We start from the raw sequence: 16,627 nt of genomic DNA, 5'->3' as shown, positions 1-16,627 counted from the left end.
GGGCAGATACCAACAATATTCCTTTCGTCGTCGAATTGGAGTGCACCCAACGAAGCAAGGGAATCTGCCACCTTGTTTTGTTCCCGGTAAATGGGCAGATACCAACAATATTCCTTTCGTCGTCGAATTGGAGTGCACCCAACGAAGCAAGGGAATCTGCCACCTTGTTTTGTTCCCGGTAAATGGGCAGATACCAACAATATTCCTTTCGTCGTCGAATTGGAGTGCACCCAACAAAGCAAGGGAATCTGCCACCTTGCTTTGTTCCCGGTAAATCACACGGATCGTAATCCTCTAGTTTCACTGAACAACGTTCTACCCATGATAACTTCTAGCCACTCACCCTTGTCATTCCGCACAACCCCACAGAAGCTAGCCTTATTCAGCCCCGTTTTGACACTTCCATCCACATTAATTGTGTAACGGTGGTCGACGAAAGCTTTCCATCGAAGCCGCATAACTCTGTTCATCCTTGCCATACTCCTACCGCTATCCTGATGGAAGAATGCTCGGCAGACTTCCTCCTTGGCTTCCTTGATCCAGATAATCTTATTTCGAACATCCGCTTCATTCCCGTTAAAGACTCGATCATTTCTCCATCTCCAAAGCCGCCAAACAATGATGGCAAATAGACGGGGCCACTCTTTGTCCTCTTCACTGCCTTCTTCCTTAGTGATGTTAGCCACGATCCAACTTTTGAAATCAAAATGAGTTCAGGCCCTTCGTTCCTCTCTAGTCGCCAAAGCTATCCAAACCTCCGTAGCTCTCGAGCATTTCCTAAGAATGTGGTCAACCGATTCCATGGTTCTAGGATAGATGTCACAGCTACATTCCACTGTGAGACCTCTCCTTTTCCTCTTTGCATTTCCCAGTATCCGGTCATGGAGCGCAATCCAAAGGAAAGTCTTGATTTTGTTGGGGACTTTCATCTTCCATAATTTACTCCATACCCGGCCCTGCATGTTAGTCTCATAATTCTTAATTAAAGAATACGCAAAGGTTATGGAAAACTTACCAGTTGCTTTTGGTCTCCAATAGACTTTATCGTCGCCTCCACCATCTTGCAAAGTAATGAGTTCCAAGTGACGTTTAATGCTCTCTGGGATGTTAGGCAGCAGTTCTCATTTTCATCCTCTATTGTTATCCCAGTATTTCACGACTATGCTTTTATTGTTACAGATGTTTGCATGGTCTGAAATGATCATGGCAATTGGCTTCACATGCACCCATGTATCCTCCCAAAATCGGGTATTTCTCCCATCATTAACATTAAATCTGGTGCCCTTTTGGATGATGGGGAGGGCAACAACAATACATTTCCAAGCATTCCAGCATCCCTATTTAGGCATAATGGTGTCCATGCATATTTTTCTATGAGCATATTCTTTCATAACATTAACCTACAAGCTATCATTATTAGTGATGAGATGCCAACCAAACTTAGCCATAAACGCTAGATTCATATCCTTGGATGATCTAATGTCTAGACCGCCAGCATTCTTGGGTTTGGTAACATCCTCCCAGCACACGAGGTGACATTTGCGAGTCTCAGGGGTTCCCCCATATAAACCTGCAAATTTTCTTGTCAAGTGCACGAATCAATTGTGGTGATAGTGTGCAATAGCAAGCGTCGTACCCATAGGGAATTGTAACAATGCAATTTGACAACTAAAGAAATAATTGAGTGAAATGTTGCAAAAATAGTAATAATAATAATAATAACGGACAAAATTTAGGAAGTTAAAAAAATAAATATCAAGAAGAATGAGATAGCATATGATTTAGTTACCAACAGGAAAAAAAAATAACAATCAAATTAGAAGAGCCTAGGAACATGAGCTCATTAGCACTACTAGTTCTGCAGATTAGTTCAACTTGTCAATCAAATTATGGGTTCGTTCTTTTCTTTAATATGATTACTACGTATGACGTTCAAAGTAAAGCACGTGCTTTAATCATTCATATGCTTAAGACATTTATTCGAACGATTAAAACCCACTAAGCTCAAAAGAACTACGGAATACCCGGTTTAGAACCAAATAAACAACTTGATAAAACAATCAAATTATCTACTCATTTATCTTTCAGAGCATGGAATTAATAGGCGTGATGTTTACTCTACAAATTCCTTCAAATCAGTTTAATTATATCATGCTAAAGTAGGTCACCCTCTAACATAATTAATCACAAAGAAAACGATGAAAATACAAAACTTAATTGATTAGCAATTGAAACCATAAATTAATACGAAACTTTCATGATAACTTAATCATGTTCCTCAGCTAATTAACTAGGAGTGCATCATGGGATTAACAGCAAGCAAATTACAAAGTTTCATTCTTCAACATAGATCACAAAATAAATTAACAATAATGCATAAAATAAAGAGAATGAAACGTTGACTAATTAATTTGTTGCTGCCACATAGGATAATTGCTACTGCCTCGATTTGCTACCAAATTGAAAGAATTTTGCAATCAAATTGAAATTGGCAAACAAAATTACGAAGCCACTGTTGCCGAATTAAAATGCTGCTAGAAAGCGCCTAGAAATTGAGATTTTCTGTAGGAGAAGAAACGAAGTCTGCGACTCGAAAATCGCCGCACCACTGCCAGTAGTGCCGAAGGAAAATTCTGCTATCGACATCCACCGAACCAGAATTGGTCCAGGGTAAATTGATACCTTCGTCTACATTATGTCCCTCTTTTTGTACTATTCAGGCCAACTGCTTCTTTGAGCTTCGTCCCCAAAATCGCTAGACATAGCCAATGGAAGCTTTCAGGTCTCCTCTTCCGCACGATTGTTGTTTACTGGCTTTTTGTTTGCCGCACAAAGGGCTTCGCAGAATAATTCTTTTATTATTAATATTCAAATGCATACGGAGTAATAAATTAGAATCCATATAAAATTCCCCACGCTTATTAATACTTCATATTGACCAAATACAACTAAACTACTATTATTAGTATTATTATAAGAATTATTACAAAAATATAATATAAATAAAAATGCAATAATTTAATAAAATTAAGTAAAAATATGAATAATTAATAACAAATTATTAAGCCAAACATTAAGAAATAAAGTATTAAAAATGCACTCATTAGTCTGCTGAGCTAACACCTATCTCCCAACTAATGTAAAGAATTTAGTCCTCTAGCCATTCAACCTATCATCAATCTTCTCCAACATTAGGCTAAAAAGATTGTTGGTAACTCTGCCATGGAATGTTGGAACTCCGAGATACTTGCCAAGATTGGTTGAAGCATGAATGCCCGCAATAGAGGCAATCCTTTGAACCTCCTCCATGTCCTCATTCTTGGAGAAGAAAATTTGAGATTTATTCAAACTAACTCGTTACCCAGACGCTCGACTAAAGTTATCAAGGCAATGCTTAATGACAATGATTTGGTCCTGCAAAGCCATGCTAAACAGAACTAAATCGTCAGCAAAAAATAAATGAGTAAGCAAAGGGCCATACCTGGAGAGCAAAAAATAAATGAGTAAGCAAAGGGCCATACCTGGTGTGGCTTAGGCGCTCCATACACAAAACAAATAAGTACGGGGATATAACATCCCCTTAGTAGATACCCCGAGAGGGCACAATCTGGTCTAGTTGTTTACTATTCCATAAAACTTTCATTCTAGGGGACTCAACGCAAGCCATGATGTTTCTCGTCCACTCGTTGTTCATACCCACATCCTTTAGGGTGTCTCGAATGAAATTCCAATTAAGCTTATCATAGGATCTACTTGCTCGGCACAAAACTACCTTGTTCATGTCCAATTATTTTTCTCAAAATGGGTTTTATACGGTTAGCCATAGCTTTTGTGATTATTTTGTAAATAACATTACAAAGGCTAATCGGGCGATACTGACTCACACTGGTGAGGAAGTTATTCTTCGGGATGAGGGCAATCAAGGTGTCGTTGGTACCCTCTTCGATCGTGCCAGATTTCAAGAATAGATCAGCTTGCTTGAACATAGACTGCCCTACAACCCGCCACGCTTTCTAATAAAAAAAAGGCATGAAAGCCATCAATCCTCGGGGCTTTGAGTGGGTTCATATCAAAGAGGGTCGATCAAATCTCCTCCATGGTGAATGCCACATTGAAAATATTCCAGTCACCACCGCATAATATAGGGAATTTGCCATTCGGAACGCAAGTGATATCTGCCTCCACATCCTTGGTGAAGATGGCTGTGAAATACGCCTAGATAGCCCTCTCGATTTGATTCTCATCTGTCATGGGATTTCCTTCTCCATCCATGAAGTTGTGCATACCTTTCCTTGACCTCTTGCTCTTGGTGGCAGCATGATAGAATTTGGTGTTTCGATCCCCGGAGGCTATCCAATCTTCCCTAGCTTGTTGGAACCATAGAATTTCTTCCTAGAGCAGAACTTCTTCCAAATCCTTTCTAATTTTCTTTTCTAGTTTAATTAAACCAGAGTGGTTCGCGTGATCCAACTATCTTTGAATCCCTTCTAGGTGCATCAACAACTTATTTTTCTTGTGATGAATATTACCAAAGTCTTTGCGGTTCCATTCCCTAAACTTCAATGCCATATTATCTTTAATTATTCCACACTGTGTCATCCATGTTCCGTTTTCCTAGAACGTCTTATGGCCTCTATTCGAATCTTTATCCGGTTCAATCATAATAGGATAGTGATCCGAACATAGAGATGTGAGATAAACCGCACTCGTAACCCCCATTAATTTCTTCTAATCAATAGAACACAAGGCACGGTCCAGTTTGGCACCCTTAAAGTTCTCTTCGTCTCTACCCCGTTTCTAGGTAAACTTCTAACTTGAAAAACCAAGATCAACCAGGGCCTTCTTGAAAATCTAATTTTTAAAATCGTCGTTTCTGTGAGACCTCGGATTGTTGGGGTTTGAAATTTCATCATTACTCACCACAACGTTAAAGTCACCTGCAATCAGTCAAGGGTTGCTAACCTGTACTTTATTTCTGCTTAACTAGTTTTAGAGACGTCGGCGGATATGAAGAATAGGACTACCATAAACCACCGCGAAATTCCAACCACGCCTGGATGTTTCTCTAATGGCCATGTGCACGAACTGAGGATGAGAGTTGAGGATCTCAACATATAAGTCACATGTCGAGAGAATCCAAATTCCTCTACTAAACCTAAGAGCTTCGATTCTCGCCCATTTCTCAAAACCTAACTTAAGGCATATTTTATCCGTGTTAGACTGGAAGTCTTGGTTTCCAATAAACAGAAGATATCCGGCGTTGTTTCTTAAACAGCCATTTCGTAGCTGTAAAAAAACTCCTAGACGTTACTCCTTAACAATTCCAAGTGATAACCTTCATGGGGAAAACTAAACAAAAATGAAGCAAACAAAACACAAAAAGAAAGCATACAAGCGCAACAAACAAACCAACAAAACAGAAAAGCAACAACACCAGAAACCAAAAGCCAAAAACAACAAACGCACAAACAGAGAGGTGCAAAAACAAACCAGACACGGGACAACGGAGACAACTCAAGACTCCATCTCCATCACACTAGAGCCAGCCTCAACCAAGGCCTCCACAGCGCCCTCCAGGTCCGTCAGCCCCGGGACGTCCCTAGACAAGAAGTCTGGTGGGTCGCCGTGGTGCTCGAAAAGCAATTCCATCCCCGCCAGGCTACCCTCGATCTTCCACCCCGGTCTCTCTGTCGAATATTTGGATAGTTTTCGAACCATTCTTGTCTCCCATAACCAACGTATGTTCATTAGTTTCCCACGCTTGGTTGGCCTGTCTCACGATGGAGTTCTTGCTAGGCTACTTCTTTGTGCTTGACTCCCCAGCCTCATGTTGTCTCCTATGCAACCCATGAGCATTATTACCGAGGATTTTCTTCTCCGAGACTTGGGCTATCAGCCTTTTTCCTTTCGCCTGGCCCGAAGCCTTTGGGCTTTAGGCCTAGATGTTGCTCTTATCCTGTGCACGTGAAATTTCCTCAACAGCCTCATCCTCTCATTCGTTAATATCTTCGGCAAGGTTTGTGAACCTGGAGCCATATTGCGTGTTGATATCCTTTCCTTTTCCATTCCCTTGCTAATCTTTTCTTCCATCACCTTTCCCTCCTTGGCCCTTTCCCTAATTTCTCATATAATTTCTTTTAGGCTTTGAAGCTATCATCCATGCCCTGAAATCTTGCATGACTTCCGGCCTAATTAAGGTAGGTTCTATAGAAACTCTCTCATTTCCTTTGCTTCCATCCATGTAGCCGTTACCGGCACCAAGAGACTTTTCTAGCTGATTCTCTCTATACTGCTTCATGTTCGAATCGTGAGTGCGTTCTCCTTTCTAATGCAAACTGCATTCGTCGACATTGTGCCCATATATCCCACACTTGAAGCAGACGAGGTGTATGCCTTCATACACTATAGGACGAGTCCTTCTCCATAGCTTAAACTTGGAAAGTAGTGGTTTCGTGATGTCCACCTCCACATAGACCCTGGCAAGCTAGCCCTTGAGACCAAACTAGTTGCAGTATCTATATTGATCGGTCGGCCAATTTTTTCCCCAACACACATCAAGAACTTATAGTCAAAGTACTCAGCTGGTAGGCATGGGAAACGAATCCACAAATCATGCTCTCAGTTTTATCTATGAAAGGGTCAAAGTTCGGGATCCATTCTTTAACAATAAGGTAGTGATCAATAACCCTCTATGGCCTCCTATACTTCGCAAACTCATAGTCATCCACGGACGCAAACTTTGCTATGAAATACCCGTTATCAATGGTCACCAGTTCCATTCTTGCCTTCGGGCGCCATAATGATATGAGCCTCTTGAGAAGGTAGCCATAGCCAACGCTCCTGCCCATCACCTTCACAATTAGGGTTTGTTTCCATTTGCTTCGCAAAACACACTTTTTCCTCCTTCGTAAGCCTGATGACCGGACATCTACCATCCACACTGTCATCGGCTTCCGCCTCCTCATCCTTAGAGATTAGATCAATTTCTTCCGGCCGTTGCATGCTTTCTGATACCTCGTTTACCACTACTTATTTAAAAGAAAATGAACCCATATGCACAACTTTACCCGTTGACTCAGTTAAGTCACTGTCCCTGATCAATGGAACATCTCCCATGGGAGATTTCATTGATGTCTTCGTCTTCGTCGTGCTCCGCTCAAGTTGATCATGTTCCTCACCAGGCGTACTCATTTTTTTCACCGAAGGCTTAAAGTACATATAAGTACATTGCTACAATAACTAACAACAACAATTAAAAAAAAAAGTTAATTCCATTTTTGGTCCTAGATTTATAAGTGACAGTCTACTTTTAGTCCTTTTTATTAGAGCATCCACATTTGGTCCTAGTATTATTGTGGCATGACAATTTTTTGTCTTCCGTCAACAAAATCATTGAAATATCTTTATATACAAAGGCATTTCGGTCATTTTTATACAAATTGAGTTGACCTTACTATATTTGTATGTTTATTTTTTGAAAAAAATCATAATTGAAGACTGAAATGTCTTCGTATTTAACGACATTAGAACTGTTTTATTAATAAAGGACTAATAATGATTATGCCACAATAATACTAGGACCAAACGTGGATGTTTGTTCTAATAAAAAAGACTAAAAATGAATTACCACCTATAAACCTAAGACAAAAATAGAATTAACTCAAAAATATATATATATATATATATATATATATATATATATATATATATATATAAAGAACACAAAGGGAGCCTGCGCAAAGGTATGAGAGTATGTGAAGATAACTAGCTCGAGAAAGTTTGAATGCAATTTTGTAATAGACCAGAATGTTACCTAAATGAGATATATTAATTTCTTTTTTTTTATTAACTTTAAATTTGTTAATTATTTTGGCCCTATTTGGTAAATAATCAGCTTATCAGCCAATTTTGGCTTATTTGACCACTATTAGTTGTTTGGTTAATAAGCTTTTTGCAAATCCAAAATGCTAAAATTCAAAAGGCTACTCAAAGCAGCATTTTCAATTAGCTTTTTGAGAAAAGAAATTATACCAAAAAGCTATCAACTAACAGCTAATTTATCAAATAACTTTCTACAATCAGCTAATATTATCAACAAATCATACCTTCTAACCCAAACAGCCAACCCAATCAGCCAACAACCATTTACTAAACAGGGCCTTTATGTGGTTCCTTTCGGCTTTATCAATCACTATATTTGTTGTTAAGTAACCTCTTCCGACCAATTTGCATAATTTGACACTTTATTATTCCATAACTACTATCCACCAATATTATTTTAGTCAACTAAAATATTAGCTATGGCAAACTAGACCTTCCGGTAGTCTTGAATTGGACAATATTTATTGATCCTTCATTAAATCCTCGAGCTGCTAGCTTAGTATATTAAGTTATTAACCCAAATAAATTATACTCTCTCCGTAATTCGATTAACGAAACTTGACTGAAGTTATTTTAATTCAATTTTTCATAATATTAAGTTTATTATTAATATACAAAATTTATATATTTAGAAACTACATTAAAAGTACTATTAAATACAAAAAATTAAATTTAAAAATAAGTAAAATTAATAAAGAAAATATCCAAAGAAGAGTTTGTTTGACCAATGAATAATAAGTAGGGCAGATAAAATAGGACAGAGAGAGTATTAAGTTTCACCCTGGTCCAAAATTACATTGTTTTATGTTCATAATATTGTTTGTCTGTATACTTTGCGCATTGAACCCCGTCCTGACTCCTGATACTGAAGTAAGACTTTCAGGATGACAAGCCTCGCCTGTCATAATATAACTATTGATTGACCCAATAGTAATTATATTATTATGGAATTGAAAACTATATTACAATTTTCAATGTCTTTGAATCATACATAAACCAAGTATACCTTCTAGTGGTCTATGACTATTGATGGTCTCAAACTTCAACCTTAGAAATTAGAAATGGTAAAAATTAGACGTCCATGAGCATGTTGGACCTTTTGAACATTTCTTGAAGATGGGTCAAATATAATAATAATAATAATAATAATAATAATAAGGTATTTCAAAAAAATAATAATAATAAGGAAAATTTGCACTTTTCGTCGCTAAGCTATTAGCGTTGCACTTTTCGTCTATTTACTAACAAAACATTATGGATGAAAACTGAGCAAAAGAAATTAACTTAGGAACAAAAAATGAGCACAAGAAGTTAGTTTAGGGACGAAAAGTGAGTAAGATCAATACTTAGATACGAATTCTATAATTATCTTATAACTTTAATGGCAAAAATACAATTTTTCCTAATAATAATAATAATAAAGAATGGCAGCTGATGGAATTTGGTGCTATTGTGACAAAAGAATGGCAAGTTGGGAACCATAAGTAAAGTCATGGCATGCAGTTGAGGATCAGAATGTGAGATAAGACAAGAGAAGGCAAGTGAAGGCCAGGGAAGGAAACCATTAATGGCCTTTAGGCCTTACTGGAAGCTAGGTCATTGACTTTGATGTTTGATAATTGATACTGATAGTGATGCTGTAAGGTCAGTTTATTTGACTCTTGCATGCTGACTACTGTTTCACTATACCAATTGCAGCCTGGGACGCCTCACCCATTACCCACTTCTTTTAATGCTTCTTTAATGTTGCAAACATTTTTTTTTTCTATAATACCAACTTGTTTGGCAACAGTTAGGGGTTAACAGTTAATGGTTTGTATCAGCGGCAAGCATAGCAGATTATGTTAATGAGTTTGACCAGCAAATTATAATATTATTATTAGTATTATAAAAGAGATAATTATTGTTAAAAAAATCCATAAGGGGAGCCGTGTTGGGGGGCAAATTATAGTGTGGACCATGATCTACAATGCATTGTAGACCATGGTCATGGCTGATACTGCACTTGTGTTGAACGGATACTGCAGTTGTGTTGAAAAAGATACTGCAGTTGTGTCGATGGCTTATTTATACTTTATCCCCTATGATTATCAAAACAATAGTCTAACTAACTTGGTTGAGATTGCCTCTAATTGGTTTTAAAAATAGTATTGAAAGTGATAGAAATATTTTAATTATGGAAAATTCTTCTTATCCTTTCTAAATTCTCTCACTAACATATCTTATAAGGCAAAAACTTGTGTGAGACCGTCTCACCATGAGACGAGTCGGGTCGGGTCGAGTCAAGATGCGAATGCACCACTTATATACACAAATGTCATACTTATATGCTCAAATGTAATACTAATCAGGAATAAAATTTTTGTTACTTATTAGGGTAAATATAATACTTTTAAGGGAAAATACAATACTTTTACATTTCGATTTAAAAAGTATTACATTTTTCCTCAAAAGTATTATATTTGCCCTTATAAGTGAGAGGCACTTGAAACATTACTTATTATGAAAAATGTATTACTTTTTCTCTTATAAGTAACAAAAATTGTATTTTTGATTAGTGTTATATTTGAGCATATAAGTGTGAGATTTGCATATATAAGTATGACATTTGCATGGTGCTTTGACCCGACCCGACCCGTCTCACGAATAAGAATCCGTGAGACAGTCTCACACAAGTGTGACCCATCTTATAATTATTGGGTGCCATAAATTAATTGACTCAACTAACTTTGAATAAAAATAAAAACATAAAATAACCGATCAAAGAATGTCATGTCAAGAAAATATTATGAGGAAAATTTTTTAGGGGCAAGTAGCATTATTCTTTAATTATATAACCCAAGTATAAAACACATGGTTGGGCCGTGCTGAATCCATAGGAAACAGACCGTCGTCTACTCGTCTTTAGCAACCCTACCAAGACAGGTTATCCAGAAGCCCATTGCTAATCGGGTCACAACTGGGTCGTTCATCGCACATTTCACAGTTTAACACTTTAACGAATAAAATTGAAGTTAGCGATGCCCGGGAAACGAACTTCAACTGCTACGAGAAGTTCGTTTGCTTTATTGCGAGATAGGATTTAGAAACGGCAGAGAAATGCTTGCAGGTTTCGGAGTGTGGACCCAGAGGCTCTGGCGCCACCACAATTTCACCGGAAAATCCATTTATCTCGGCAATTCCAGGGTTTATTCCTCTTCTGTTGCTGCCGCAGCCGCCGCACCGCCGAAGAGAATAGGAACTCACAATGGTAGCTTCCACTGCGACGAAGCTCTCGCCTGCTTTATGATTCGCCTCACGAGCAAGTTCTCGAACGCCCAAATTATTCGAACTCGCGACTCTCAGGTATAGTATGATTTTGCCTTGTATGTTTACGTTCAAGCGTTGGGATTGATTACTATGGAAGATTTGAGAAAAATAATTTGAAACGTTTGAAGATTCTGAATGAGCTCGATGCGTTAGTTGATGTTGGGGAATGTATGATTCAAGCAGAGACCGGTACGATCATCATCAGAAAGGTTTTAATGAAGTTTTCGGCCATGGCTTTACAACTAAACTGAGCAGCGCAGGCCTTGTATATAAGGTGCCTTACTATTTTCAGATAATTTTCAACTTTTCTCAAATAATTCTTTGCTTGTGTTAAAAAGATTCAATATATGTTTGCAGCTAAATAAGTGATTGTAAAGTTGAATTATAACTTTTTAAATTTGTTCTTTTAACGTGTCTAGCACTATGGAACAGAGATAGTAGCAAAGGAAGTTCAGCTTCATGAAGAACATCCAGATGTTCATAGATTATTTTTGGCTGTCTATAAGAACTTTATAGAGGTATACCTCAGTTCTATACTGTCTGTCTTCTTTGACTCTGAATGGGGTTCTTGTATTTATAACTAAAGCTTTGGTGCACAATTTTACATTTATATTTTTGCTGAGTTGCACCTGAATCCATAATTCTTGGACCTGACTTGTGTAATTGTTCCTACATATTTGTGAGCCTATGTTCATTTATTACAATGGGTGTTTTAATAGGCAGTTGATGCTGTAGATAATGGAATCAACCAATATGATATAGATCAGCCTCCAAGATATGTAAATAATACTAGCCTGTCATCAAGAGTGGGAAAACTGAATCTGGACTGGATTGATCCTGATCAGTCACCGAAGAAAGAGGATAAAGCCTTTCAAAGTGCAATGACTTTAGCTGGGAGAGAATTTCTGGAGGTATTATTCTCACAAACCGATTTCATAGTTTACTGGCTTGTAGAAGTTTTATTGCTATGATACTTTTGGAGTTCAAAGCAGATGTCCTTAAGTAAGATTTTATGTTATTTTTTATACGTGGCCTTAAGTAAGATGTGATTATGAATTAAAGCTTCAAAGTTTCTCTTGTAGTGTATTCATTTCTATGCGAAATCATGGTTGCCAGCAAGATCAGTTGTCAAGGACTGTCTTGTAGCAAGGGAATATATTGATTCTTCAGGGGAAATCATGGTGCTGACTAGACCTTGCCCTGTGAGTGGGAAATCATGAAAGCTCTCCCTGTGATATATATTTTTTTCATTCATTATACATCTAATCATCTATATTTAAAATTTATTTTTAATGAAATAATTCATCCCTAAAAACTCTTGACTGTACTTTATTTATATTATGGCAGTGGAAACTTCATATATTTGAGCTTGAGGTGGAAATGAAGATTAATCCTTCAATCAAATATGTGATTTACCAGGTACATATTAGTTCAGCTTTGCCCCTTTTTTTTTTGTTTAAAAAAAAAAAAACTTTTTCATGGTGGCATGATAGGTTATCCTTAGGCTAAACACCAACTGATATTGGGCTGCAACGTTTGAGATAGGAACAAGAATTCAGATTATAACAAGAATTATTCTCAAAACAACTAGACAAGGGCCTTCACTTCCTTAGGAATCTTGATTTAATATTTTTGGAGAGAATGTTAGCTTATTGCATGTGTGTTAGTTAATTAATTTTAAATCATTTACTTATATATTTTACCATTTCCTTATTTATTTATTTTAATTTTGAAGTTTATTGAAATATATGAAAATATGTTAATGGTATTTAAGTAAAACTACTATTATAACATAAAAGATAACCCTCAATCAAATATGTTTATATTACATACCTCAATTTTAAACAAACACATAAGTCTAACATTCCGACACCCCCTAGGTATTTTCAAACTCTTTGCACATTATGTTCAAATTAAATAATAAATATTTGAATTAATATGAAGATTTATCCCAAATGTCACTATCAAGTCCAAGTTCACAATTCTATCACATATTTAAATTCAATAACTTAAATTTTAACATGTGGTTTAATTCGATTTAAACCCTAAGCTCAAGATATCATCAATGCACCATCCTTAGCCAAAAGCCAAAAAAGATTATGAGGGTGTTTGGTAAATGACTGATCAACCAAAATTTTGGCTAATCAACCATTACGTCAAAACGCTAATAAGCTTGTTTGGTAAATTAGCAATTTGGAGCAATGTTTTGCTCCAAACCTGAAATCCAAAATGCTTCTTTAAGCAACATTTGGGATTAGTGTATTGGGGAAAGAAATTCTCTCTTTAATTAAAAAAAAAAAAGAATTCTAACTATTTCTCTGAAGGAACCCAAGTCTCCTTTTATAAAGAAGTTTTGGGCTCCACTTTTGTTGCCCATCCGATGTGGGATGATGGGCGTTGAACACTTGAACTTCTCTTATTGAGGAGCTCAACGCCCCTATTTAGCTTTTCAATGTGGGATCAAAACTATCCACAGCTAATACTCTTAGCTGGTCAAAACAACTAGCATAATCAACTATCAGCTAAACCAATCAGCTATCAACCATTTGAGACAATTAAAATCCACTATCCACATGATTTTAACTAAGAAATTGGATTGGTTGGGCAATTTCAATTAGACCAAATAAACCAAATGTTAGTCCTACTAGTGATAATTAAAATAATTAATTCAACAATCATCTTCTTCAAATAAAGTCCTATATATTTATTGGCCCATTTATCATTATTAAATTTCAAATTCTACAGCTGCCTCTCTACACCTTGAAAGAAATTAATTGTAAAGGACTCCATGCCTAGGGGCTAGTGTTACTCTAATATGTCTAAAGACAACAATCTCCTTAGTGGAGCATGGTAGTGCTTATTCTAAAAGAAACATGACTCGTGCACATTACAATAAATTAAAATTTAAGACTTAGTTTAATAATTCTCCAGTATAACATGGGAGAAAACATGTTAAAAGAAAATCCTATCTGCTTCAACAGTCTTTAAAAAGATCGCAAATACTTTATTTAAATTATTTACAACCTAGTTCATGGGGAACTGGCGAACCGCTTCTCGACCCGTCCCCAACAAAGGTTTCCTTTTCACCCTATGATGATAAAGCCATTATAAATTTGAAATGCTTGTGAATTTCAGTCTCTCGATTTGCTATTGCTCATTAGGCCTAATCTTCTTGTCTTAATCTATCTTATAGGATGACAGGAGTGAAAATTGGCGTTTGCAGGCGGTAGCAGTTTCACCTGATAAATTTGAAAGTCGAAAACCACTACCTTCTACTTGGAGGGGGTTGGCTGATGAAGAACTGACTTCTGTTGCTGGCATCCCTGGTTGTATCTTTGTGCATATGAGTGGTTTCATTGGAGCAAATAAAACTTATGAAGGTGCTCTTTACATGGCAAGAGCTTCTCTAGAGTCCTGAACACAATTGCTGGTAAATGTACCTGAACACTCTTAAGAAGTACTTCACCACCTTTTGATTAGTCAAACTCAAAGCAAAGTTGGTTCAACCTTCACTGGGGTTGTGTGCTTCTTATCCATGGAAGATATGAAATGCGTCACTTATAGGGTATTCTTATAATTATTAATTGTTGGGTTGAGCAATCAAGTCAAATTTTGTTTCGCAGTTGATAATTGTCAACCCATTGGCTTACAGTAGACTGGTGCTCGTAGGCCTATTGGCATTTCGGGTCTACCCTGGTGAATACTCTAGTTGCAATTGATGATAGGGACAAAATATTACACTTTCCTCAATTTTATTTTTTACATAAATAGAGTTCTAAGCTATGGTATTTAGTTGAATTTAAATTTTGGCTGTCTTATTTTTGTTTGAACTACTTGCACTGATTTTCTTGAGTATTAAGGTTTGCTATAAGACATTTTTTTCTTTTATTTTTAAAAACTTTTAAACTGTCAATAGAATATTGGAGCTGTATGCTTTATTTGGGATCATTTGTAAATCTGATAAAATTATAATTCATTTGGCATGTCTAAACCTTTAGTTCACAAATTTAAACATATATATTTTCCTTGTAAAAACCCTTTTCCTTATTGTTGCAGTCATTATATAGCTCTTGATTTGCAGATTATTTTGGTGTTTTTATTAGTGCACACACACAGGTAGCAAGATGGAATATTTGGGGAAAAAGCCAAAGTGTTTCTTGTTGATCTATGTCTAATGAAAAATCATCTCTATACAAGGAACACATTTGTGGTAGCATGATCTTACATAGGTTAACAGACCGACCGAGCTTTCATTCTTCAGAAACTGTAGGTAATCCTTCCTTATACCAGGTATAGAGCCCTCCTTCCAAGTGGTAAACATTGGTATAACCATTGAGAACTAGCACATAGGCTGCAATGAGTGACCTACACCAGATAGTAGGAGCAATTAGCAATGAGGAAGGAAAAAATTGAACAGAATCGAACCTAAGAAGTAGGGAGAATGGGGAAGGGAACCTTGACTGCTGGCCTTCTGGAAGATTTTGTGTTGGCTTCATTGTACCTCCAGATGAGCAAGCTACTATGATTTTGGCATTCTTATCTATTTTAGATTCCACAGCTGCTTGCAATGTGAAATGGATAGTTAGAAACACAAGGATGCTAAGGTGGAAGTAAAATGGAGATAGTGAATGTGTAGGCCGGGGAGTATTTACTTTGAAGAAACTCGGGATTTTCTTCTGTTCCTTGGAATATGCCAAAAAAGGCAAATGCTGCTCGTCTAGCAATGTCCCAAGCTGTCCACTCCTTGATTAGCCTATATATTTGGACATTCACAGCTCCTGGTGGGTGAGCCTATATATAAAAGCCAGCTAGCCAGAATTAGAGCTTAGATGAGTAGAAGGTATTTCAATTCTGAGTTATGTTACATTGTGTGATCATGTTAACCGGTGTTATGCATTCACAATTAGATGAGAATATGTGTAAGCTAGCTAGATTTGACTTACCTCGTTGAACTCTGCTTCTGGGCGTACGTCAAGAATCACAAAATTGTTTTCTTTCTGAAGTCTAAATGCTTCCTTTGCATCTACACTCCTTACCCTTTTCTCAAGAAGTTTTGCTCTCTTAATTGACCAGTCTTCTTCAGCTATATGTATATATATATATTCCATCCAAATTAAATGTAATCAAGAGCTCAAATTTATGCTGAAGTTATTTCGTGTATTAGAGATTACTTATTTTTATTACCTGGTGTTTTGGCAGGCTTGGTTGCTGCACATCTAATGTTGAGAGTAGCAGGCATGGAGCTGAAAGACAGCCTCCTGCTCTTTCTGGTACAGGTGGTGGTGGTAACCTTTGATTCCTTTACCATAATTGAAGTGTAGCTATGTGATATACTACGCTGAAAATTATGGTGCAGAGCTGAAGAAGATGAGCCGGGCGTAAGGGCAGCCATATGGAATTGGAAGCAATTTCAGAAAAAAAAAAAAAAAAAAAAAAA

At 36.8% G+C, this 16,627-nt stretch overlaps 1 protein-coding gene and 1 pseudogene across 1 annotated transcript in view; one reads left to right on the top strand and one right to left on the bottom strand.

Annotated features, from left to right (window-relative positions):
- Positions 1 to 10,937: 10,937 nt before the first annotated feature.
- Positions 10,938 to 14,962, top strand: LOC116011924 (annotated as a pseudogene).
- A 343-nt stretch (positions 14,963 to 15,305) lies between these two features.
- The window catches only part of LOC116011925 (rhodanese-like domain-containing protein 14, chloroplastic), a 2,486-nt gene continuing 1,164 nt past the window's right edge, over positions 15,306 to 16,627 (bottom strand). Inside the window, exons 2-6 of the mRNA XM_031251358.1 lie at positions 16,375 to 16,616; positions 16,134 to 16,273; positions 15,843 to 15,981; positions 15,646 to 15,748; positions 15,306 to 15,555 (exon numbers count right to left, since the gene is read on the bottom strand). Of these exons, the coding sequence (XP_031107218.1) occupies positions 15,441 to 15,555; positions 15,646 to 15,748; positions 15,843 to 15,981; positions 16,134 to 16,273; positions 16,375 to 16,582 (705 nt within the window). The 5' untranslated portion in view covers positions 16,583 to 16,616 and the 3' untranslated portion in view covers positions 15,306 to 15,440. The remainder of the gene's footprint in view (positions 15,556 to 15,645; positions 15,749 to 15,842; positions 15,982 to 16,133; positions 16,274 to 16,374; positions 16,617 to 16,627) is intronic.

Source organism: Ipomoea triloba, chromosome 3 (assembly GCF_003576645.1).
Source record: "Ipomoea triloba cultivar NCNSP0323 chromosome 3, ASM357664v1".
Taxonomy (NCBI): Eukaryota; Viridiplantae; Streptophyta; class Magnoliopsida; order Solanales; family Convolvulaceae; genus Ipomoea; species Ipomoea triloba.
This window is presented reverse-complemented; position numbering and strand designations above follow the sequence as displayed.